At 37.6% G+C, this 25,486-nt stretch overlaps 1 protein-coding gene across 2 annotated transcripts; it reads right to left on the reverse strand.

The window, feature by feature from the left end:
• Positions 1-353: 353 nt before the first annotated feature.
• Positions 354-25,456, reverse strand: SGTB (small glutamine rich tetratricopeptide repeat co-chaperone beta). Of its 2 annotated transcripts, none has more exons than XM_076361695.1 (11): positions 25,282-25,456; positions 23,839-23,965; positions 18,083-18,186; positions 17,233-17,302; positions 13,379-13,478; positions 10,913-11,017; positions 7,899-8,037; positions 7,749-7,811; positions 5,601-5,638; positions 5,286-5,369; positions 354-3,822 (listed from the first exon to the last, which is right to left on the reverse strand). In XM_076361695.1, the coding sequence occupies exons 2-11, from the start codon at positions 23,936-23,938 to the stop codon at positions 3,711-3,713; spliced, it is 915 nt and encodes a 304-aa protein (XP_076217810.1). In that variant the 5' UTR covers positions 23,939-23,965; positions 25,282-25,456; the 3' UTR covers positions 354-3,710. The 2 variants fall into 2 exon arrangements, with proteins under 2 accessions (XP_076217810.1, XP_076217811.1); XM_076361696.1 differs by having other exon boundaries at positions 23,839-24,035.
• Between the last annotated feature and the right edge of the window lie 30 nt (positions 25,457-25,486).

Below are 25,486 nucleotides of genomic sequence, written 5' to 3' on the forward strand. Positions count from 1 at the left end.
AGTTTAACACTAGTTAAACTAGTCTTAAAGATTCTACTCACTGGCTTGTGATATTTCTCAGCTACCATATTGGCACTTAGCACCCTTAGTTAGTTTTGACAGTATTTTACTTAAGGCTTTCCTGTGCATAAAATCTTGAAGTGTAGAATTCGATTTTAAAATATCAGATAAATTTAGGACCAGCTTACTAAATTGAGGGAATGAGTCCATACAGGAAAAAAAATAAATTAAAACTGTATCCTACATACCTAATAAAATGCAGAGCAACCAACATAAACAGGTATTTTAAAGAATGCAATCTACCTGTTACTCTAGATACAAACTAAAGCAGTAAAACCACAACTATCCAGACAAAAAATGTAAATAACTTTATTAATGATCTGTTTTCAAGTTAAACTGACACAAGTTGAAGGAGATGTAACCATATGGTTGTAAGAGGTAGGAGAGGTACAGAAATGGTAGACAAGTTGTATTTTGCCAGTATGACTTTCTGTAGCCCTGAAACCGTGTATGAATCCAAAGCTGCAGACTTAGTTCTTTCTCACTACGCATGAGTGATTTTACTTTGTAGTTGTTACAAAACCAAAAATGCAACTGAAACAATTTCTAAGCTGAGTATTTCATTAGGTGTCTTTATGATCAGGCATAGTTAGAAGAATATAATTCCATGCAAGCAGGTTACAGGAGTTTACAATCTGAGTGCAAAACATTTTCTTTAACAACTACCACACTTATATGCTGATGGAACAGTAATGGTACAAAACCAATTAGGTGTTAAATGCATATTTGCTCAGTTGAATGATAAACTGCAATTGACCTTAAATTAAAGCAGTATTTATGGGGATTGTGGTTTACCACTTGATCTAGTGGGATGAAAAATTTTAGTGCGAAATAAAGTGCAGTTATTACACAGGAAAAGACTCCTTCCTCACCCTGTGATTAAGACATATTGCATGACTCTCTGAAACAATCTAGCCTATTCAAGGCAAAATAGACTTTAGCATAAATGATCCCTCTGTTCCTGGTTTCAATGGAAAAGCATGTAATGACAGCTCCTGTTATTGGTTTCACTGTTTTTTATTTAGGCTATAAAGCCCTTTTTGTTAATATACAAGAAACAAAGAATGTTTACAAGTTAAGTATTGTGCCAGTTGTAGCACATTCCTAAAGGGTTAGCTAATGCCATCAATGTTTATTAATAAATACTCTGGTTACATATTATCTATACTGGAGTAAAACTTAAACATGACAATATTGTAGTATGTGAAATGAAAGCTACCACTCTATAACAATGATTTCAAGAGTAGTTTTCAGATAACTAACCAATGCTTCATTCCTTTTAACCTTGGGGATAGTTCTCCCATAAATCCAGTAAGCTACAGGGCTCGTACTTGACAGTGCACCTTCTACAGCCAGTCTTTGAATATTACTGTATTCTGTAGTTCTTAAGGAACTCTCAGGAGGTTCTTGACACTCTTTCTGTCTTAAAGTAGAAAGGTAACTGAGCATATGAAGATTGCTGTCACAAAGTAAGGATAAATTGAGCGTAAGAGATACTGCAGTGCTGTCCAGTCCACTCTGGATTTACTGGTTCCCCTTACCAAAGTTAGTAAAACTCACATTGAGCAGCTGAAAATATGAGAGAGAACTAAGAGGAACCATGAAGTTTAACAGGAGATATGCTAGGAGCAATGCTTCTCTCCTGACGCCACACACTACTCCAAGCAATGTTTGTACAGTAGTTGTAGCCCACCTACAGCCTCCATCGATCTTTCTTGTAAATGGTATCCTGTCCTATAAAATGTAACTGAACTTCAGTAGCAGTTTTCTTGAATGGATTAGATTCAGGATCTGAACTACCTCTGAAAAAAGATCCTGTTAGGGATTTTCTTCTTTATCATCAGATGTTAAGTCAGAAGCTGTTACTTGGAAATGTGTTTGATGTAAAGCTTAACTATTTCTACAGCCTCAAAAAGGCAGCTACAGCAACTTATATAGAGAATTTTAAAAAGCATTTTAATGCTGTGTATAGGCAAGCTCTATTGAATAAAGTATAAAATGTCTTAAAGTTGTTTAAGTTGCTCTATTAAGCTTTACCTCTTTATTCAACAGATGGTAATACCGATTTCCTATTTTTGTGTTTTCTTCAATTCTTTTCATTTCTCCTTGGATCCAGCTGTATTTCCCCCCACCATTTTAGTAGGGGAAGACTCATACAACAGATGCACAGCTAGCATTTGTTAGAGTCAAGTATGTGACTTAGCCCCAAATTTTGCATTTGCTTCTACCTGAGGTGCTCTTTTTTGACCACAAGATGAATCAGATATAATGTCTGAGGTCCAGGAATTCCTGTGTATTTCTCCATTTGGGAGTCTATCATTATTCCTCCGCATACCTTCTCCAGTCTAACTGGCCAGCAGAGATCACTTTGTCTTAGGAATCAGAGCAGGCTCCTCAAATTACTTTTGATATACAAAGAGGAAAGTGTGAGTGTTGAGAACATCCCCGGAGTAAAAACAAGTGTACCTTGTACCAGAAAGCAGTGTGAACAGTAAGCAGAATTAAAAAAGTTAACATAATAAAAATACAGAAAAGCAGTGGTCTCTGAAAGAGTAAGATTAAATAAGCAAGAAAAGCCAGGGTAGGAACAGAAATAATATAGAGTGGAAAAATCATTAACTTGGCTATATAACCATCACTTAAGATAGATATGTGTAATGAAACTTAAAAAAAAAAAAATCCTTAATTGTTTAAGCCAGTGATTTACCACACAAGAATAGAAAGAGAATCCTTCTTTCTAAGGCAGTTATTTTTTGATAAATTTTCAGTACTAGTTACTTGTACGGTCACAGGATCAGTTTTAGCTTATTACAGTTAAGAATTTTAAGCATGTGTTAAATACTGCATACATACAGAATGTAATACAGTTTGCCATGCCTAGGAAAATAGTGCCATAATACTGACCTCCAGGGCTACCATCATGATTTGAGGGTATACGTGGCAGTAGAAAAACCTAAAACTTCTTAATACTCTTTCCTTTCCCAAGCCAAGTTTCGTTTTGGTTTTTCTGTATTATCCTACTCAGGATTAGTGTTTTCTTTCTCTTCAGTTTGTGCTCCTTCATATGCAATCATCTCCCTCCCTCCTGCCCAATGAAGTTGAAAAATATTTCATGTTACTAATGACGGCCCCTCCACAGGCTTAAAGAAAAAGAGTTTTTCAAGCATTAAGTACGCTATTCTCCAGCAGTGATTTATGATCATTATAAAAGGGCACATCAGATAGGCCTACTGTTTCAATATTTGTCAGGGAGTACAGCCATAATGATTTTCACCATAAGAATAATGTGCCTTTTACACTAAGATTTTTAGAATCAAGCTGTTATGCAAGATCAGCCCACTACAAAACTCCTCCCCACTCAGTAGCCCTGGAGATCAATCTAATGCACATACTGAAAATGACTTGTACTTAGAGATTTTAATAAACCACCTATTTAGTGTATTAATTTTCAGAGGAGTAACTGTACATAAACGATATGTTCCAAGTTATGTGCAATAGATCTGTTTAACAGATTTATTCTTGTTTGCAAACACGCACAAAGAATTTTCTGTCTTCTATTCAAGCAGAAGAGTTACAATGGTGCTTTTGCTACTAACTATGGTATGCATTTTGGGGATATATACCATTCCAATTCACATGCCTCCTCTAAGTCAGGAATGCTCTTCAGTGCTGCCACTGAAAGATCTGCTCCGGACATGGTTTCTCAGTTGCTCTATCAGCTCTGGATTCTGCTGCTGTATCTGTTGTGCAAACTGCTGCCCCCTGTATTGAACAGTTTTAAGTAAAATCAACAAGTGAAAGAAACTGACAAGCAGCATTTGTAAGAAAACAGGATTTCCCAATACAACTGAAAGGTGCATTATGTGGAAGTTAAGACTAAAGAAAACTTGCTGTATAGTCACAATCGAGATATTTGTAGTATTATGACTTTATCTAGTTAAAGTCACTCCAAAAAGGGTTATCATCAGATCTTCATTTTCATTCCTTAGGACTATTACTTCTACTTGATAACATGGAGGAAAAAGTATTACCTTACTTCATAAAACTAAAATTTAGCAACAAATCTGCTCCAGTGATTTGCTCCCTTCTTTTTGAGAGGATCCATTCTAGTTGTTTAAGGTAACTACGCTTGTAGTTGAAGTGCAACCTTATGTTAGTTTTTCCAGAAATACAGTGTGTGGCTGCCAGCTTGTACTTGTGAGCAAGATGTCATTAGTAAAAAGCAAGCATACAGTTACACCTTTATGTCTTGTATGACTGAAGTAATGACAGAACAGTTGTAGCTTAAGAGTTAAATTAATAGATGAGATTAATTCCATGTAAAAAATGAGCATAACACTGGTTTACTAGAAAAAGCAAGTGAGTAAAACATATTACTTCATGAATAGCCTGGCATGGCTTCTCTGAACTTCTGCATTTTGCCCAGGTAGCAAATTATCAAGACTCCTTTAAACCACAGTGCAGGTTGAAGGAAAGCCACCATTTTCATAGATCTAGGTGTAGTACCTGGTTTTTGTTAAAACAGCCCTTGATTTTTTGGGGGCACATTCCTGTCTGGGATGTGAATTATAAATTACTTTTGCCCTGAAGGGGCAAAACTTAAAAATAGTTTGAAACAGGCTAGAATGCTGAAATAAAGTAAAATTGTATGCCCTTTAAGAGGTCTTGCCATATAAGCAAATGGCATGGTTTTGTGCAGACTCTTCCAGATGGATTATCATTATTATACTATAAAAGACTTGGGTCCTGTTTTTTGTAAAAGCTACTCCTCATTATACTGAGTTCCCTGAAGCTTTCCTAGTCTAAATGGAGGGATGCCAGAGCAGAACCTGTTGCAACCTGTGCTAAGTAAATCTGTAGCTTTTCTAACTAGTGTCTGGGATATCGGGTAGTAAATTTATCAACACAATTTGAAAGCACGTGTAGGAGTACTTAAAGATTTAAAGGAGCATTTTTAGTAAGTGGCATTTAGAAAGTAAACGGTGCATGAGAACCAGAAAGTGAAACTGAGCACGCAGCTCAGTCATTCCAATTGATGGAAATGTACAAAGCAAACAAACAAGATAGTGGAAAATAAGTCTTGAAGTTCTCAGTTTTAATAATAATCAGGCATACAATGGCAACAGGCCACAGTGTAGTTGGCTTGACACTGTCCCTTTTAAATAGATGTTGCACAATGATGCTTCTACAAATGTAACAGTTAAAACTATGCAATTCTTACTTACGCATGGATCAGGCTGGACAAATCTGACAGGCCACCAACACCTGCAGCAGGGCCACCAATGGCGTTTGACATCATCCCCGACATCCTGGAACAGTTAGCACAGTGTTGACATTGGGGTATGCAGGGACCTTTACAGTAAGCAATAAACCGTAGTTCTTTTTTGAAATGCTGGGAGAAAATAAGCTGGAAGTAGTTTTATTTACAGTAAGCAAAAACAAAATTACATTTTCAGGAATACAGTACTATCCACCTTTTCTCTTATTAATTCAAACTCCTCAAGACATTTGTTTTAATGGTAGTCCATTTTAATACTTACAATTGTTGAACTTGAGGATTCTGCATTAAGCTTGCTGCCTAGAATAGACAACATATAGCTGAAATTATAACACATTTACTACTTAGGTGTCATTGAAGAAATGTGGAAAAAAACAACCCAAAAAACCCCATGCTGTATTCTATGTGTTATTACAAAATTAAGCTAAGTTTATGTCCACAGAGATGTATGGTCCCCAGCAAAAAGAATCATTACAGGAATGTATTTCAAGGATATGAAGCTGAGACAATTTGCTACATGTTAGATAAAAAATAGTGGTTACAGATTCAGACATGAAAAAGATGACAAGAAGACATTAAACATAAAAACCCAGTATCAGAAAACTAAAAAAAAAAAAAAAAAAAAATTAACTTAAGACTTCCAAGGACAAAGGTTTTCTATTGGGCTTCTTGGAGAAAGGTCTGTACTTTGTTGGTTCCCAGCCTGGATAAATCAGTTTTGCAACTACTATTACTACTGGGTATAAACTTAAGATTATGGCCACAAAATGGTGCAGAGTAAACCAGAGTGTGGACTTACTCTGTAGCATGGTTTTGTGGTAACATATATCTTCTGAGGTAATTGCATATCTTCTTACTTTGTAGTAAGCATGAGGTTATTTAAATTTCTCACTCATACCTCAATAATTATATTCTGTTTACCATAGTGTAAGGGTGTATACAGACAGATACTATAGAATAAACCAGGTGATGTTTTAAAGTTAGTAACATAATTCCTACAGAAATCAGTGTTTGTATGAATACAAGACCAATAGGCACAATGCAGTATCTGTTTATTCACTCTCATTAAAGGTACTACAAAAAGCAGATATATACAATATTCATTTTATTGATCAATATATCTCCATATATATATCTCAAAAGTAAATCAGCTGTTTTCTCTAGTCTACAGTTGGATGTAAAATACCAAATTCAGGTCAATCCTATGGGTAATATAGGATTTTTTTCTTTCTTCCATCAGTAACAAGTCTGATCAAGGTTAGGGGCCCAAAATAGAGGCTAGAAGTAACTTTCTCAAGGTCAGACAGTGAGTCATTTTTTTCTCCTTCAAAATAAAACAAAAAACTATACCACAGGAAAATAATTAATTTGTTCCTGGCTGAATGCCCTGTGTTCTATCCACTTGACCAGGCATCTTCTGGAAATGATGCAAAAAATCCTTTCCCCATAGTTAGCTCCATATTGAAGAGTACATCTTTGACTCTAAACAGATGCAGACTAAGTCATGTGGCCAATGAAGTGGTACGCAGAGTTCCAGTGCTATTTAATCACTAATGCCATCGGAGAACTCACTGACTTCTTCCTTGCCTACTGTCTCTATTATTTGCACCACAGTATCAGAGCAGATGTATTGATCTCTCTTGCATGCAGTGCATTTCCATACGGAAGTACTGATTGAAATGCCCTGTCCTAATGAAGCTACCAGAGGGTCAGTAAAGTTTTAACTGAGTTCTCAAAGGAAGTAAGTATTTTTACATTTTTTTCTCCAAATTCCATTCTTCAAAGTTAATTAATACCATTTAGCTAAGAAAGCCATGCATGGAGAAAAACTACTGAGGGACAAAACCACAATTTGCCATTGTACTGGAAGTAAAGGAATGCACTGTATGTTATTTATATTCATTGTTTGCACATCTCATGAAGTTTTGCACACTTAAGGATGTCAGGGATAATTTGAAAGAGTAAGAACAGAAAGGTCACTTGGGTAGTTCTCCCCAAGCAGAGTTACTTTAGTCTTGGGTAGACTGCATCTGAATCAACTGCTGTTCACTTAAAAGGTGATTTCTTTGTATTCATTGTTAACTGCTATGTGGAGAATAGAAAAGAAATTTTCACCATGCTGCTGACAAGTGTTTTACTATCATGCTGTCTATAAAAACAGCATAGCTAATCTGTGCACATTGTTGTTCATAAGTAAGATAGAATCAATTGGAAATAAGACAGGCATTATAGGAGATTTATGCTTCACTTCTTGTTTTGAGTGTAAAATGACTTAGAAAAGTTTAAATTCAGTATAATGAAACCATTGCCATTATAATAAGCATTAAAATTGCTTGTGTTATTAAACAAGAGTTGTTCTTAAAACTTCAGTTTTAAAAACAGTATAATATAAAACTTGAAATATACTCACCATACTAATGAAGGCAGGATTGTTTATCAAGCTTGCCATGTCAAAACTCAGTCCAGTTCCAGTCTACAAACAAATTGCAATTGAAGATAAGTTTGCCTACAAAATCCCAGTTAAAACTATTGTAAATAAATAGATACAGAGCTAACTTACAGGACTGGACATGTCTCTTAGTTTCTGTTCCGCTATTTTCAAATTTGACTTATAAGAGTCATTCTCTGGATCAAGATCCAGTGCTTTTTGGTAACTGGTAACTGCTTCTTCATATTTATTCACTGAGGTCAGAGCCAACCTAATGTGAAATAAAGAAACCCTGGGTAGAACATAAATGACCGTCAAAAGATAATGATACATTTTCTGTTCTAAGTAAAACAGTATCTCACAACTAATTTTTAGCTTGAGCACTAAGTTAAAGCAAGTTTTGCTATTGTGCTACTACAACTTAGTGTAAGCACTTGTTTTTGCAGAAGAGATGATCCCTCAAGAACTCATCTTGTATTGTCTGTTCCATATATATGCAAGTTTCATTAAAAACTCCTTGGCATCATCAAGTGATTTAGTCTGTATTTGAGAGCTGGATCCAGCATACGTGACTTTTGCATAAGGTCAGGAATTCCTCTGTGTGTTTCCTCCCGTCCTTTTGATCCAAGAGATTATTCAGAGGGGTACATGGGTAAGTAAGGCGAAGATACCCTTAACGTGAGTTCTGCCGCTTCCAGAAACCAAATACTGGAACCATGAGTTTCAGCATAATAGATTTTTGTCCTAGGATCAGTGCAAGGTTCTCCTTTCAGATCTTCTACTTCAACAGCTTGACAAATGGGTTATACAGGATAGCAGTAACATCTGTAAGAAACCCTTGTATCAGGGAAGTCTGCTTAATGTTTTGAAAAACATTCTTCTCCAGCAGCTCAGGAGAGCACAGGACAGATCTACTACTTTTGAAACAGTATTTGTTTTCAAATTTGATTAGCTACTACATTTAAAACATCATCTTTCTTTGAGCTATTCTAGAAGTCCATCTGGTTGCAGTTTCAATTCTATCTTCTACTGTATTTTCAATTTATACTGACCACAAAACTAAACTGATCTTTTCCACATTTTGTGAAAGATCTGCGTAACCCACATTCAGCTGTTTAGTACTCCGGTCCCCCTTTGGTATGTGCTGAGCTACACAGACTGGGTTGATAAGCCTGTGCTAATGCCAACTAACAGACCTTAGTCTTTTATCTCAGGCAAGAGAGCTCAGTGTGTTAGATAACATCAGTCACAGTCATTACTCTCAGTGATGATGAACTCAGTAACAGTATGAAACTCAAGGATTTACCAGTAATGCTCCTGGAGGAATCCACACAATAGTAATGTTCTCTCTCTTAACACAGTTACTCCCATAAAAAACGTTCTCCCTTTTGGCCCACTGACTTGCCAAAATAGTTTCTGACCAGACAAGAAATGCAATCTGGTATTTCTGTGATGCAATCATGTTTTTTTACAGAGAAAGCATGTGAAATTCTGCTTCTTGGAACACAGTACAAGTCAGAATAGTGGGCGACAGTTTCTTTGCTCACAATTCCTACCCAGACAAGTGCTCTCTCAGGGTCATGCTGGAAGTATCACTTCACTCTCTACATGGCTCCCATCTCTGAAAATTTCTGTGACACTTCTGCATCTTTCTGTGACATATAGAGTTTCTGTCAAATCCTGAGAAAAACTGATATGCCTGCATAATGCAGTCAGAAAACACAGCTTTCTCATGAGGACTTTTTGTTGAGAAGGTGGTTTCTGCACTTGGTTTTTTCAGTTATTACTAAACAAGCACTGTTTCCTCATTCAGCCTATGCCAAATGTATTATTATATCCATCTGCCGAGTTAAGCAATGACTTGTAGCTCAAAATATATCCTCTATCAAAACAACCAGACAATCAAAAAAAGAGAAGCTTGATTGCCTGAGAATGATCCCACTTACATTGTGTATCAAAAGGCACACTGGTCTTACACCCGAAACTCTAAAATAACCTTTAATTTCCAATTAAATCAGCCTGTAGCTTTCCTCCATCTCACTGAAACGGGGATCTTGGGTTGTGCTATATCAAGAAATGATCTAAAGAGAGTTAAATAGGACAAAACCAATTCAACAGTCCCTGAAATTTCAAAGGGAATTAATCATCTCAAAAGCCAGTCAGGCTACATTTATATTAGTAAAATAAACTGTATTGTTGAAAGTTTTCAAGTAATAGAATTCCATCATCTTTGATCTTAAATAAATGCCCCCTGGCATGGTTTTATCCCAGGCCAACAAGCATTATCCCAGACAATTTTGGGGCATGGTTCAGAATTTAAGACAGGCCAATGCAATTTAGCAATAGGCAGTTTGGATGTGGCCACTCCATACTGCAAACTAGATTTTAATAACATGGACATGGGCCATTTGGTGCCAGCTGACCCAACGAACAATCCCAAGCATTTTTTAATTTACTAGTATAGATATAACCTCAAAAGCCTTATGCAGCATTCAGCCCACACCCACAACATGTTTGATGATTGAAAATGCAAAGCTGCACATCTTGGAAGAATGGCCCTTCACTCAAGTAGATATCCCATTCAGAACATTCCTGACATTTTTTTCAGATAGCACTTAACCAGACCCACCACCTAAAGAGGGTATACTGTTAATCTCTCAGACATGACTGAGAAAAACTACCGAAGGGACATAGCTTAGTCCTGCTAAAATACCTGCTTCCAAAGAGGTATTGAACAGAGAAATTAAGCCTCTGTTCCTGCTAGTGTGAAGCCCCAGTACTTTTAGGATTCTGTTCTCTAACAGCATCATTAACAGATTCACTGTTTCAACTGCAGAAATTTGATTACTCATAACTAGGTAGGAGGTAGAAAAAACACATCATGACTTTCTAAACTAAATTTGCAAAGCTGATAAACTGAAAGAAAAAAAATTGCAAACTAGTGAAATCTGATATGAAAATGCTGAGATCAACCACGTATATAAAACTTAAAGCTGACAGCCTGATAGGGTCATCTTCAGAAAATTGCTACACTTTCAGAACAAGAATGTCAGCTAAGTAAAACAACCTAGCTCCACTTATTTCAGAAAATCTATGGTGATTTACACTTGGGTCTTCAGTGTTTACTAAGATTTGTATTAGCTTACCCCATTCTCCCATAAGCTTTGCTGTACTTTGGATCTATTGCTATGGCTCTCTCACAATCCTTTATTGCTTCACTGTAGTTGTTGAGCTTACTTTGAGCAGCAGCCCTAAGAGGAAGACAGGAGGGAAGGGAGAGAGCTTTGTCAAAAAAACCATAAAAGAAAAAAAAAAACAATCTTGGATGTTCACATGTCCATGACTAACTTTAAGACTTGTTTCATCTTCCTGACTTTTCATTCACTATTTAGGCAATGCCTCAGCTTTCCTCAGTTAAGTAGGACAAGCAAATGTTCTGAATTAAGTATGTGCTTAAGTGCATTGCTAGACTAGGGCTTTGGAGAACATGCACTCACCTTTGAGGACACAAAGGATAAATAATTCTAAGGAACTGGTTTAGATCCAGCATATGACTATGCACAAAATACATCATAAAACCTATTACAAAAAGTGAAACTCTCAAGTAGTAGTTTACATAAAATCATTGTTTAAGCAGAAGTATCTTATACAATTGGCGTTTTCCAGCAAGAAGTATAGTTTTACTGCCGTTCAAAGGAATGCTGTGATTTTTCCCTGCTCAATTTTTTAGCAAGCAGCTCATGCTTGCAAGTAAATCAAGATAACATTTCTCAATAATCTCTGAATTACTAAGTTACAACTGCATCTCTATACCAGAGAAATATGAAATGTTGCAGACATTTATACATCAGATTAAAGACTTGCCCAAATTAAAAAGGACATTAGAACAGATTAATAATCAAAACTTCCCCAGTTTGGAAGGTCTCAAAACACTCTAATTGGTTCTTCCTTGATTAAAAAACTAAGTAGAAATGACAATATTTCCATTGCATAAAGCATTCTTCTTTTTTATTAGGAATGCTAGATGCTACAATCATCACTATATTCAATCCTTTCTCCTGTGATAACCTCCAAATTGCATGTTTTTTCTGACTTTGATTAAAATCTCTTCTGAATGGGACTACTTACATATTTTAAATATTTAGGCTGCATAACAGTTGTCCAACTCCACAGATGCCAGTGAAGATGTATGGATAAAAGCTGGAGACAATGCTTAGTCTCTCATGTGTTTGAACAGAAAATGTTTTCTCCACGTTTACAAAAAATTTACATGGCCAGTTAAAACTTCGAGGCCATCTCAGCTCTCTCTTTTTCTCACTGCTGTGAGTAAAAAGCAATATTGTTGAAGGCAATACATCTCCATTGCTCCCCAACTAGCTTAAGAAAGATAAGAATAAGGCCTATATTCAAATATCACATCACCCACAAAACTCCAAGCAACTGCCCGTCTTCTTTTAAATAACTTCATACAATACTGTGCTTCCTGACATCAAGATTCATTTTGGTCCTCACAAATGTGATATGTGATGATGTAACACACAGAGTGATGTATTTCTACTCTTGCCAATTACAGATTTGGTGCTTAAGCCCATTCTACTGAGGAAACTTTTGGTGCTTTTGGGAGGCTTTTAAATCTGGTTTTCTTATATTTCCATTTTATACCTAAAATCACTTAGGTGATCAGTTTTCTCAAGGAAAATAGATGATTTACACTTTGAAAGTCCTAAAGATGTAAAATACTAGTAAACTGTGCATTTCCTTTCTCTGTATGCTTGCCAAGAAACACTGAATCTTTCACTTTTATCACAAACTCAACTCTGGAGTAATGGAAGCACAGCTCCAAAAATAGAAAAATCCACTGGGTACAATGCCACAAGGCCAGATTGACAGCACTTAAGTTAATATATCCTTCCAGTAACTGAGGCACTGAAGAGTATAGAGCAGAGCGGCTCTAGCAGCAGGCTAGTTCCAGTAGGGTTCATAGACCATACTGCCTTTGCAATTATGCTGGTCTTCTGGGCAGTATATTGAAAGAGCATACTTCTGCTACTGGGTTAACATGCACTTCCAGACTTCATCTGGTCCCATGTCACTATGTCTTCACTATGGTGAAGAATAGATTATACAATGAAACTACAACAGCAGTCGTCTTATTTTTCAACAGGTCATGCGTAAAAATGCTGAGTATTTACACAGTGCTTGAAATCTCCAAAACGGTATTCCCAAATTGATGCTATTTTTTCCAGAGGAAGTCAATACTAGGGGAGATAGAGATGGCAGCTGTATCACTAGAACACCAGAAAAAAAGGCTCTTACTACTTTCAACAGACTGGGAATCACAGCCTATGTTATGATTTAATATAGACAACCTAACTCACAAAAACCTGATCTCAAGTGTTACAAGTAACTTTAAAGCCCATATTACACCTTCAACTGATACAGATATGCTGAATGAGCTCACTTTTGCTTTACATCTTTTACAAATTTAACACGATAATTTTCTGAATAGTGGGGTTTTCTAGCCTCATGTTGTTTTGATCTACTTCACAATTTATCTTTAAAATAATGTTAATGAAGCTTGGGAATGAAAAGTGTGTAAGTTTTATTTTTACCTGTTGCAGTAATAGACTGCATTGTTTGGATCCAGTTCTATAGCCCTAGTATAACAATCCACTGCAGCACCATAATTTTCTTCTTTCATATGATTATTACCTGAAATAAATTATAAAAAGCTCTTAAGTAGTTAAAAGATACAGTGCTACGTATGAAAGAAATAGAGCAGCCACATTATAGCATCTATATAAGGTAGTTTTTTGAGATACATTCTTTTAAATAGAATTGGCACGGAATAATGCCAATAAAAATATGTACTATGTCTGTAAAATTTATTATGTACATTGTAGTCCACCACATAAACCTTCCCCTTCTCATCTTGCTATTTCACACCTTCCAGCTAGTTTCTGCTGTTAAGCAAAGATGCCTTTGTTGAGAAGTGTAATTGTAATTGCAGTTCCACTCTAATACAGATGAATCAGTCTTAACTATCTTTGCAAGCCTCATAAACTAATAGGATATATGTTAATTCCTTTTTGGTCTCATTTTCTCACATGTCCCAACAACTTGCTTGTAAGTATCCATGGAAACATGGAAAACCAAACAAAAGCAAAACTAAGCATATAAGCCCCACTTTTGTGATGCCACATAATTAATTCATTAAGATAATGAAAAGTATGTATAGCACAGGCAATCTAAAATGATTCAGAGGTAACATTTCTCACCGAAGTTCAGAACTTCTACTCTATAACAAAGTTTCATTTTTCGTATTTTTAAGTCCAGTGAAAAAAATAGAAAAATATAACTTTTCTATGGAAAGAAAATTCTGGAGTAAGGTCTTTCAAAACAAAAGATATCTTACACATTCTTTCCTCCCCAACACAGGGCAGTCCTGATAGTTTCTTTCTTTCCTGATGACAGAGTAGTAGAGAAAAAGTCCTAGATCAGAGTGCCCAAGCTTAAGTTTGTCCCTGGTCCTGCGACTACGGATCTTTGGCCTGCTGGATCCTACAGAAGCCTTGGTTTCCCAGCAATGTCAAGAAATTGTCAGGAAAATTATAGACTTCCACTGACTTCCTTGTATTTTGGCAAAATATTTCAACCCTCTCCCAAAATAAGCAAAAGAAGGGATAGGTCAACAGGTTACTACAGAGGTAGGTAACTGCATAAGCAAAGGCTGGAAAAGTTCAGTGAGTGCAACATTTTGTCTCTGACAGAAAGCAAGACCGTGGAGCAAGCAGTCCCAGGTGCCTGTAGTAACTGAAAACAACTATACTTGCATTTATTTGTGAACATGGAGAGCTTAATAAACAAAACCAGATCTGTAACTAAGTATCATCAAGGTAGTACAAAATCACCTCTTCTCAATAGTGATATACTAGACCATAATTATAGTCAGCAATCCCTGCCAGTGAGAAGGCAAACTGAAACTGTAATTGCGTGTATACTTTCAAAATATACACAGAACGTATATATGGACCTGTCATTTCTTCAGGTCCACCATCTACACATCATTCCTTTGATCTAAGGTAAAGGTCTGTACACTAAATCCTGTTGTCAGATAAAAGACTTGCAAGTTAGCTGCACTCAACAAGATTGCAGCAGTTATCATTTCTCTAAAACAAAACCGCCATCAATGACTATCAAAGTTGGAATCTCTGATACTGCTCTGAACTAAAGATGACCTGGGGTACAGGGCTAAGTTGGAGCTAGTATCAGTGGGTACCTTTTTTGCTCTCTGTCTCTCTCCAGCTCAAAATTGACTAAAGGAAAACAGAAAAATAGCTAGACCTACTATTTCTGCTGAGATTAAGCAATTCAGGACAAAAGGAAAAGCAACTGTAATATTTTATTTTAACACCAGACAAAAATTCTTAAGATTAAAAAAAACCACAAATGGTTATACTTTTGAATGTGTGTCCTCCATAATGAAAATACTACCTATTGTTATAATTTATACTGTGGTAATACCCATATCTTTTTAGGATCAAGCCACTGTTGCACTACAAAAACCTGCACGTAATCTGTGCTCTTACATTGTTTACATTAAGCCAAAGTGTCAAGTGATACACAAGGGTAGGCAAGTAAATTCAAGTATTTACTAGTCTGGAGGGTATATTACTTCCTGGTTTTATAACAACCAAGAAAGAAAACTCAGCTATCTGATTTTGTTTTGCCATTCATTAGCCAATTTCTACAAGTACTAGGGCTGGTTTGAGAGCAGAGGAGGAGCAGGCTGGTGGCTACAAAGGTGAGGGAAGTTATTCCATTGGTAAGGACATACAGATAGAAATAAGGAAATGACAGAGTTATAGAATTACAGTATTATAGAAGATATGGGTCAAATGGACTTCCCCAAGTTATCTAATTTATGTCCCTAATTCAGGGCAGAAAGTACTCATAACTGAAAAGCATGATAGTGGTGACAGATAATACATGTGTGAAAATGAGGAGGATTAATATGACAGAGCAGCATTAGAAAACAGTACAGAAGTTTCAATTTTATTATGGGAAATTAACCAGAGGCATTTCAAGCAGTTCCAAACTGCTTACTAATGCCCCTGATAGCTGACACTGTAAATGGCCCTTTGTTGAAGTTTAGACCTTTTCAATTTTTTCAGTAGAGACATGGAATTGTAACACCACACAAAGACTAACACACAGCACACATTAATTTCATTTACTCAGTCTAATTCACAAACCCCTGTGGGCTGACAGATGACAAGGCAGAAGCCACAGATTTAAAACAGGCATTGCTATAACACCCACACCTGGAAAGTGCTGAATATCCCTACAGTCCAATAACCATACTGAGTGCTACAGGTATTCTTCACTTTCCATGAGCCAGCAGTAACAGACAGCAAAATGAAAAGCCAGCATGCACAGCAGGTAGGTTACAACTTACATGACCTAACCTTGTTTGAGCCCTTATCCTTAGAATTAAAGAGCTAATGAGCAACTTCAACAGTTAGGAAAACTTACTTTCAGAGCCAGTAGTGGACTGCATTCATGACTACAGATGACCAGTTTTAAGATAAGACAGACATGGAACTCATTCGCAAAAACAGCAGAACTTTTTCCACATCATTAGCCTGAAATTTTTGAGAAGCCTACATCTGCCTTGCAATTAGAAACTTACTTAATTTTTCTACAAAACTCAAATATCTGAAAATCCAACAGGTCATAAGAAATGTGATTTGTACAGCATCGATGTAATTGATACAATTCATATCAGTTATCAGTGCTACATGCCATTTTTTTTCCCCCTTCTTTTTGGGGGGAAATAAAATGGATTCCTTCTTGGGTAGCATTAGTGAACACTTCTATGGTACAGCTGCTTTTCCTCACATAACAGCAATAACATCTATCAAAGGGAAAATAAACAACTGGCTTTTCTGCAATTTTTATAGAGCACACAAAGTATTTCACATAAGTGAAATACTAACCCTAGTAAGTTCACAAGAATTTTTCTGTTGGCTTCAGCTGGGTCAGGTTTTTACTAATGTTTTAACATTCAGTTAGCACATAATCCTTGATATCGCATAACCTTTTCAATATAAAGTAGAAACTTGTATAGCGATTCCATGGACAAACAGAGAAATCTGTAATACACAGGACAGTAACTGTTCATGCTTTAAAGCTTCTACTACTCAGGGATGTTGCCCAGGACTTCAGGTGTTATCCCTTAGTTTTTAAGCAACCTCCTGAGCAAGGGCGAGAACAGACTATATTTTCTTAAACCCCAGATGGAGCAAATCACTTAGCCCTCTTAAAACATAACAATCACCAGAGAATGTAAGCTTAAGTTTTTGTGCGGGGTGTGTGTTGCCCAGCTGCTATACTGTCACTATCCATGATAACCCCAAAATCTTAATAAAAGCATAAGATGTTTATTCCTATGTTTATTACAAACCTTCATCCTTCAGTTGGTCAGCCTTTTCAACATCCTCTGGTAAAGAATCTGAGAGAGGCAACATGTCATTCTGTATGTAAACAAACCAAGATTTTTTTCATTAAAATATAAGCCCTGATTTTATTAAAAACTTCTTTCTTCCTGGGCAGCATTGTATCAACAAGCAACCAGATTTTCTGTAGTGCAAAGGAAGTATGAAAGAACTAAACGTCCCTAAAACATCCTTAGAAGAGAAAGATAGCTTGCTTTCTACTACTAAAAAAACCTTATGGCTCACCACACATTTTAAGGAAGTCAAGGGGAAGAGAGCTGATTATGTCTGTACAGTCTTGGTTTTCTTACTTCTGACTCTCCTATTTGCCACCCTGGTGGTTCCTGTGCTTCCTGTACTGGGGATCCCAGATAACACGTATTATTAGTCCACATTTTTGAAGTTCCCATTTTAAGCTTAGTGTTCATGGAGATGTTTCTAAAACTGAACAACTAAATTATTTTCAGATGGGAGTGAGAAGCATCAGCAAACTACGAATGACCTCAAGCACTCTGCATACATTTATCTCCGGGAATTGCAAAATGCTTAACTGAAGGGTAAAATCCTTCAAGTGAGAATGAGACATCCACTGTTTAGTAATTTTCTATATGGAATTGTCCTTGTCTAGCTGAAATTAATTCCTCCCACTGCCCCAGAAGATTCTTATTCTGCTAGCTTTTATGGAAATTTCACTTTTTTCATGTTTTCCTCAAGTTTCCACATCGTTTTGACCTATGCAGCACTTTAAGGTTGTATATACAATATGAAATCTTAGCACATATTGGCAGAGCAGCTCTAGAATCTAAATGAAATTCTTACCTTGTGAAAAGAATTTGTGAACATTTCTATCAAATGCTGTGGAGGTGCAAGATGAGTATCTTCCAGGTTAATCTTAAACACAGTCTCCAGACACTGAATTGCAACTTACAAGAAAAAAAAGAGCATGTCACTAGTTTCTCAATAGAAGTGTAATTTCGCTAATTTATTTATTAAGCTGTGATTCACTTCCTTATTCAGCTAGTAAAAGCAGCTCTTTGGAACATAAAATATAAAGAGAGGCTAGCTGATCCCCATAGAATTGACTTGCTGAAAAATAGGATAAGCTATACAGAATCTATACATAGTTCAGCCATTATTCTTAAACCAATTTAAAACTTTTATTTCAATTCTTTCAATAATCTAATGTCTTTTTTTTAAAAAACATAAAAATATGACAATTTAACAAAAGCACCACAATTTGTAATACAACTATGCATGTGTCACACACCCCACCTCAAAACACCACAACTGCCATATATTTGTGTGGCATAATAGTTGGAAGAAAATGGCTTATCTTTACTGTAAAGAATAAATCCAAGATACTTATTACTCTTATCTTTTTTTGGAATAAAATATATTCATTCGAAGACACTTTATTAATAAAATGCTTCATTAATCACAAGCCTTTATCCTATAAAACGAAAATATATCTGCAGTATCCTTTCACATGTTCTATTGTGTAAGGATTAAATGGCCCTCCCAAACCTTCAATAAAGCAAATATACTCACAATAAGCAATTTTTTAAAAAGTAGAGCCAAATACTTAACTGAAGTTTTAAATGTGCTCACATATTTTTAGGCAAAAGAAGATCAATGGCAATTACTATATAGAATCCTATATACATATGTATTCTGGTAATTATAGTATCTCAAATTATATAATTATTTTCCCTATCATCTTGAGAATCTAGCAGAATGTTTTTATTAAGGTATATCATCTAAATGTTTGTCGTGGTTTAATTTCAGTCGGCAACTAAGCACCACGCAGCCACTCGCTCACTCCCCCCCACCTGGTGGGATGAGGGAGAGAATTGGAGGAGCACAAGTTAGAAAAACTCGTGGGTTGAGATAAAAACAGTTTAATAATTGAAATAAAATGATAATAATAATATGATAATAATAATAATAATACACAAAACAAGTGATGCACAGTACAATTGCTCACCACCCGCCGACCAATGCCCAGCCAGTCCCCGAGCAGCGGCCCCCCCCGGCCAGCTTTCCCAGTTTATGTACTGAGCATGACGTCACATGGTATGGAATGTCCCTTTGGCCAGTTTGGCTGTGCCCCCTCCCAGCTTCTTGTGCACCTCCAGCCTTCTCAGTCAGTAGAGCATGGGAAGCTGAAAAGTCCTTGGCTAGTGTAAGCATTACCTAGCAACAACTAAAACACCGGTGTGTTATCAACTTTGTTCTCATCCTAAATCCAAAACACTGTACCAGCTACTAGAAAGGAAATTAACTCTATCCCTGCCGAAACCAGGACAATGTTTTAGACTGAACACTGAGGAGGAACAAAGAGTAGTCTTTGTAAGGCCTAGTTTGAACAGAAAAATGACTTTCTTAACTCGAACTATAGATTACCAGGAGTAGCTGAATTCAAATTAAGTATCAATAAAAACTGAATCTTAGAATTTAAATTGCATTTCAGTCCAATGTTAATATAATATTCAAATATCATTTGAATTTTTATTTGCATTTTAATGAACCTGAACACTGACCCAAAATTAGAAAAGTAAAATTACTGAAAGTTAACAACAGTAAGTCCAGTTTGAGGAGCCTATTTTCTACGTCACAGCTGGGAGAAAGGGGGGAAAAGTAGACTTGTAAAATAAAAACCTGGAAGATGTAATTTTTTTTAAAACTCTGATAACATACAATAGAAATTATTCAGAAAAAGTCAAGTATGATACAAAATTAATGTTGATAACATGTAACAATTGAATACATTGCTAAATATGCATACAACTTGTTCCTATAACCTATAAATGCTAAAAATGTATCAATTTGCTGGGTTCTAAATTACCCAGTAAGAGTGCTGAAGGATTTGGGTTAAACTCCTTTGCCTCCTGCTATGTAGAAAAACTTAATTCTTGTAAAGTAAGCACTGATTGTGCTAAATTCTGAATTATATATTAATAGCACTTATTACCAGGCCTATCATAAAATCAGTGGAATTACATATCTCGTTTTTCCTTATATGACTTACTAGAAAGCCACTTGTCATAGTATACTTACCAATTTTCCCCTCACACTTATTTTCACCTAAAGGCATTCCCTTTCCTGAATGCATCACCTCATTTGTAGTTTTGCATACATTTAAAATACAGCCCCCTTCTTTATCTTTCTCAAGGCATTAAGTCTGTGACACCAACTCTCTATCATACAGATTTTTGCAACATGCAGCAGTGCAAATTATGCTTAAACAAAATAATCCTGAGTATAGTATTATTATTAGTAAGCATTTCCATGAAATAATCAGTTGTTACAGTGAACTCCCACATTTCTCCTTTAAGTGAAAAGTGGAATTTATAATCCTTATATTCTATCTACCACAGGTATAACAAAATCAGGAGTTCTTATGGGATGAATCCATAGGTTAGAATAATAACCACTGGTTAACATGCAAGCCAACAATAGAAACCTGTGTAAAAACAAACATATCCAAAACAGAAATTTTTCCAAATCAGAAGACGTATTAAGTTCTGACAAGATCAATAACCACCGTGTTTTAATGTGACGTAAAAACCTGACCCCAGTAAAATCAAAGGAGCGAAGCCTTGTTTTTTGTCTGAAAAGAATCTCAAGAGACTAGATGCCAGCATCTCACTAACCCATTATCGAAGTGAGGCACTGTCAACTGCCACAAGCTCGGTATCATCAGTACATTGGGAAAGACTTGCTGCACCACGTGAGTTATTAATCTAAGATTCTTCTTGTGTCTGATTCTAAAGGCCACAGTTATCTGTCCTCCCTATTATCTCCGTCATCACACCCACTTTCAGAGGCCTCGGCAGTTGCTGAAGCTTGTACTGACCACCTTGCAAACCAGTACGGATACCTACCTCCCTGCTGAACAGCTGGGGCTCACACACACACCTACTACCTGACAACAGGAGCACTTGGGCTATGCTGGAGCCCAGCTCAGCATCCCCAGCGCCACATTAGCTCCAGGATTTTTTGCTGTCCAAGCACAAGTTGCAAGCAACATCAAGGCATCACAGCAGACATGCAGGCTGTTGATCACTGAATAATGAATATTAATTGGGCTGCTGAGGCCCCTTCAGTACTCGGTATCATCTTGCTTCATCTTACACATAACCTTCCCCACCTCAAGTATTACATGCATCCCTCACCTTAACAGGTGCATTCCACTGTTTTGGAAACACTGCCTTAGAGAAATTCATTGTGGTACATTGATCTTAGAAGTAAGAAAAAAGAAATCACAGCCTTGTGCACATTGTAAAGAGTTTCTACTCTAATCCCACAGAAATAGGTGCTATAGACAAGGAAAAAAAAATAGAAACTGTAAACAGGAAAGAGAAATAACTGCCATTTAAACACACTGTCTAAAATACAACTTGGAAGAAGTGAAGTTTCTAGTTCATACAACAGAGTTGAGCATTAACCACCAGAAATCTGTATCACTGCTCTAGATCCTAGGTTGTTGGGAGTGTATTTCTCCATCTACCTTGCAATCACTCTGCGTTCTCAAAATAAGGCATTTTATTCATCATGCAAGTACAAAATTCCTAGAGGAAATTTACACTATCATTGACGTCGCTATATAATTCAAACATGCAGAATGCAGGTTATCAATATAAATGGAGTTTGAATACATGGTAGACTTCTATTTTGATAAAGTCTCAATTTTATTTGTAATGTTCTAGCTCTTTTTGTTGTTTTGTGGGGAATGGGAACTGTTTACATTACTTCCTGGCACAGATACTTAATCATACAGTGTTTTATCTTTCCATAGACACCAAGTAGGTACATAAGGTACCAATGAAAAACATCAGTCAAATTTTTTCACCCCTTATGTCTCCACCTAACATTAAACACTTCAATGGGTGGGACTTGGGCTATTGCTACTCTACATGCACTAAAGATATTCTGCACAACTAAAATGACTCAATAATTCAGAATGCCCGCCTCCTATCCTCTAACGCATAGCATATGGTACCATGCTTTTGGCAGGGTACAGCTCTAAAATTAGGATTTCATATCTGTATTAAAATGGTAAATTTTACATCAGCATTTAAGCACAACTGAGCTTTTATAATATTTTTTGTTCAGAAAACAGAATCTTAAAATTGATTCCTTCATACAGACATTGGCTAAGGCAGCTCTAAAACATGTTATCAGGTAAATTTTCAGTCATAACCCAATGTTTATCAGTTTTATTATAAAACCAAAAGGAATACTCTTAATCTCTCATTATATGATTTCCAAAAACACTGCTTTCTTTCATCAGCTGAACATCATCATAATCTGATACAGGTTAAACTTATAGATGACTACCACTTTTCGAATGTACAAAATGTTCCAGATTCTGATGTAAAACCAAATCTTTTGGCTTTTATTCTTTTGGGAGTATCCTTTGAATATCATGACAGAAATGTTTCCTCCTAGCTTACATTAGTGAACGAGTACACTGTAAAACCAATAGACACTGGAAGGAAGCACACTACAGGTTTATCTTTTTAAGTTTATGCCTCTGAGAAGCAGGACTTGCTTTGCACTTCAGGAAAGTCTACTCTCCACACCTCAGATTTCAGGTAACTCAGTGATCAACTGCCTGGATGTTGTTTATTGCACTGCTGGTCCTAGACTTCCCCCTCTTACCTCCAAATTCCTCCTCTGGTTGAGTAATACAACCAAAGACTGCTTGAAACAGTGCAAAGGTCTTTTAAATAGATGCTATGAAAAGCTCATTGCAGAATTATGACTTTTTGTTCTTCTCTTGCTTAATTCCACATTGTGATACCACCTGCTATGAAGCCTCCAGGAATTAGGGAAAAGGAGTAAGAGCAGTATGAAGGAGAAAGACAGATACTATGAAGTTACAAAGACTTAATGAATGTCTGTCAACAGAGGAATACACACAGAAGTCCATCTTTCTGTAGCTATGTCTAGCTAGAAACTATACCATACTGAAAATATTCACTGTCATGCGCTCTTTGGAAACACTATTCAAGTGAAAAAGAAATGCAAAGTATTTATTTTATTTTCCGTATTCTTAGGATCTCTTAGCCTTCCCTCATAAATTACATGGAATTCTTGCAAGTATGAAACAGGAGTTCTTCCCATATACCAAAACCAATATATGGTAACTGTTTTACTTCCTCCGTGGCCAGCATAGCTACTATCAGACACAAAATGCGGAAAGAAACCAAACATAAAAGAGAAAAAGAATCAGCAGGCAAAAATTTGTGGGACACATACACAAATCATTACCATAGTCTGCATTATAGCACTACTTGATGTGATTCAAAGTATCTGTTGCTCAAAATTAAGGTAGTACACATTTCGTAACTTTAGAACATTTTTTAAGTGAGAAATGTTTTAAAATTAATAATCTCAGAAACATTAAGACCATGATCTTATTCACAGATAATATTTGGTGGCAGTTTCAGTTAGATCACTCCAGTTAATTTCTATGATAATATACATCAAGCAATTTAACACATGGGTAGGTATTATACATATATATATATATATATATATATATATATAAAAGCACCTTTATCACTTACCTTCCAAGCTTTCTTGTTCATCTGGAGTGAAAGTATCCATCTGACTCTGCTCTCTCAAGAAATGGATGACTGCATAAACCAAGCGTTTGACTGATGACATTTTGAAATTGACGAGTTTCTCCTATGTCTTAAAACAACAGGATCTCTTATTGCAGAAAAATGAATTCCTAGAGTATTTCAGCCTCCCATTGACCTCCCTAAGAAGTACACACAATACACAAAAACTTACCCTTCACCAGAAAGCCCAATAAAGCGATGCCTTGAAACAAGTGGTTAAATTGTATGGATTAGGGAAAACTCCTACAATCATCTAGTCTAACTACCAGCAAAAGAGCACAGATTTCCTCAGATTCATTCCTGCGGGAGAGTTCACCGAGGCTAAAATAATTTAGTAACTTATTTTTCATTTTTATTCTTTTATAGTTTGGATTTTATTTCTAAGACATATGCATTTGGAAGCAGGAGCACATGCTGAAGTCAAAATCAATTAAAAAGCCACATTGATAAATATAATGACATAAAGAAGCCCACTTTAACAAAAGGTATGCTATTCTCTGACATTGTGCTGCTGAACGGTTTATATTAACTTTGGACAAAAACTGGAACGCTGTGACCTCAGTGCACACTTGTGATTAGTGACACTACTGGCTCAGTCTGATTTGCATTCAGCATCAGCTGGGAGTTACGTAACTTTGAGGTAAATTTTAATTCCAACTTTCCAAGTTATTCTTCCTTAAACCATTTCGATTTTAAAGGGCACAACCTTACCCAGTGGCCAGGGGAAGCAGGTTAAAAAAAAGCGTTAAATGAATGGCAAGACCAGGGTCAACCCTCGCTAGATTACTTTCTCTCCACAACCCCCGAGCAAACCGATGCGCAGCCAAACCCACGCCGAGCAACCGCCGCCGTGAGGACGGGGGAAAGGCGGCTCCTCGCCAGCGGGGCGGCTGCCGGGGGTGCACAGCGGCGGCGGCCGCCGTATTCTGGCTCCCCGCACGGAAGGGCCGGGGAGGCGGCCGCCGCCGTGCCCTGGTCCGCGGCCGCCGACACGCCCCACCGGACGGGCAGCACGGGGTCCCGCTGGCTGGGGCGCGCCCCCACGGCCACGGGCACGGCTGGGGGCCGCGATCCCTGTCCCCCCGCACCCCACCCCACCCCGCCCACCTCCCGGGCAGGCCCGGGTCGCTCGCTCAGGCCCGGAGGACAGGTCTGCCCCGCACAAGCGGGGCGCCCCGCCGCCCGCGGACCCCCCTCGGCACCGCGGGGACAGCGGCCGCGCCGCCCCGCCCCTCCCGCCGCCTCGGACCCACCGAACGCCCGGACGGGGCCCGATCCGCCCCACCACCCCCGAGCTCCGGGGACGAGGGGCTGCGGGGAGGCGGCGCGCAGCCTCCCCGCCCCGGCAGAGCTGTGCTCGCCGCGGAGACGGGGCATCGCCCTTACCGTGCGAGACGCAGCGAGCCCCGCGGCAAACGCCGTCCCCGTCCCTGTCAGAGCCGCCGCCGGGTGGGAGAGACAAGGGGCGCGAGGGCGGGCGCGCGCGCCGCCGCGGCGGGAGGAAAAAAGCAGAGGTGGGGAGGCGCGTGCGGTGGCTGCGCGCGCGCGCGCGCGCTCGCTCGGTAGCGGCGGGAAGGGCGTGAGGAGGCGG

The sequence above is a fragment of the Aptenodytes patagonicus genome, chromosome Z (assembly GCF_965638725.1).
Source record: "Aptenodytes patagonicus chromosome Z, bAptPat1.pri.cur, whole genome shotgun sequence".
Lineage (NCBI taxonomy): Eukaryota > Metazoa > Chordata > Aves > Sphenisciformes > Spheniscidae > Aptenodytes > Aptenodytes patagonicus.

Coding starts and splice junctions, on each gene's coding strand:
- SGTB (XM_076361695.1), bottom strand. CDS start 23,938: ATGTCATCAGTCAAACGCTTGGTTTATGCAGTCATCCATTTCTTGAGA. Junction 17,303..18,082: donor TCACAAATTCTTTTCACAAG/GTAAGAATTTCA, acceptor GTTTACATACAG/AATGACATGTTGCCTCTCTC. Junction 5,370..5,600: donor AATCCTCAAGTTCAACAATT/GTAAGTATTAAA, acceptor TAACTGTTCCAG/GATGTCGGGGATGATGTCAA.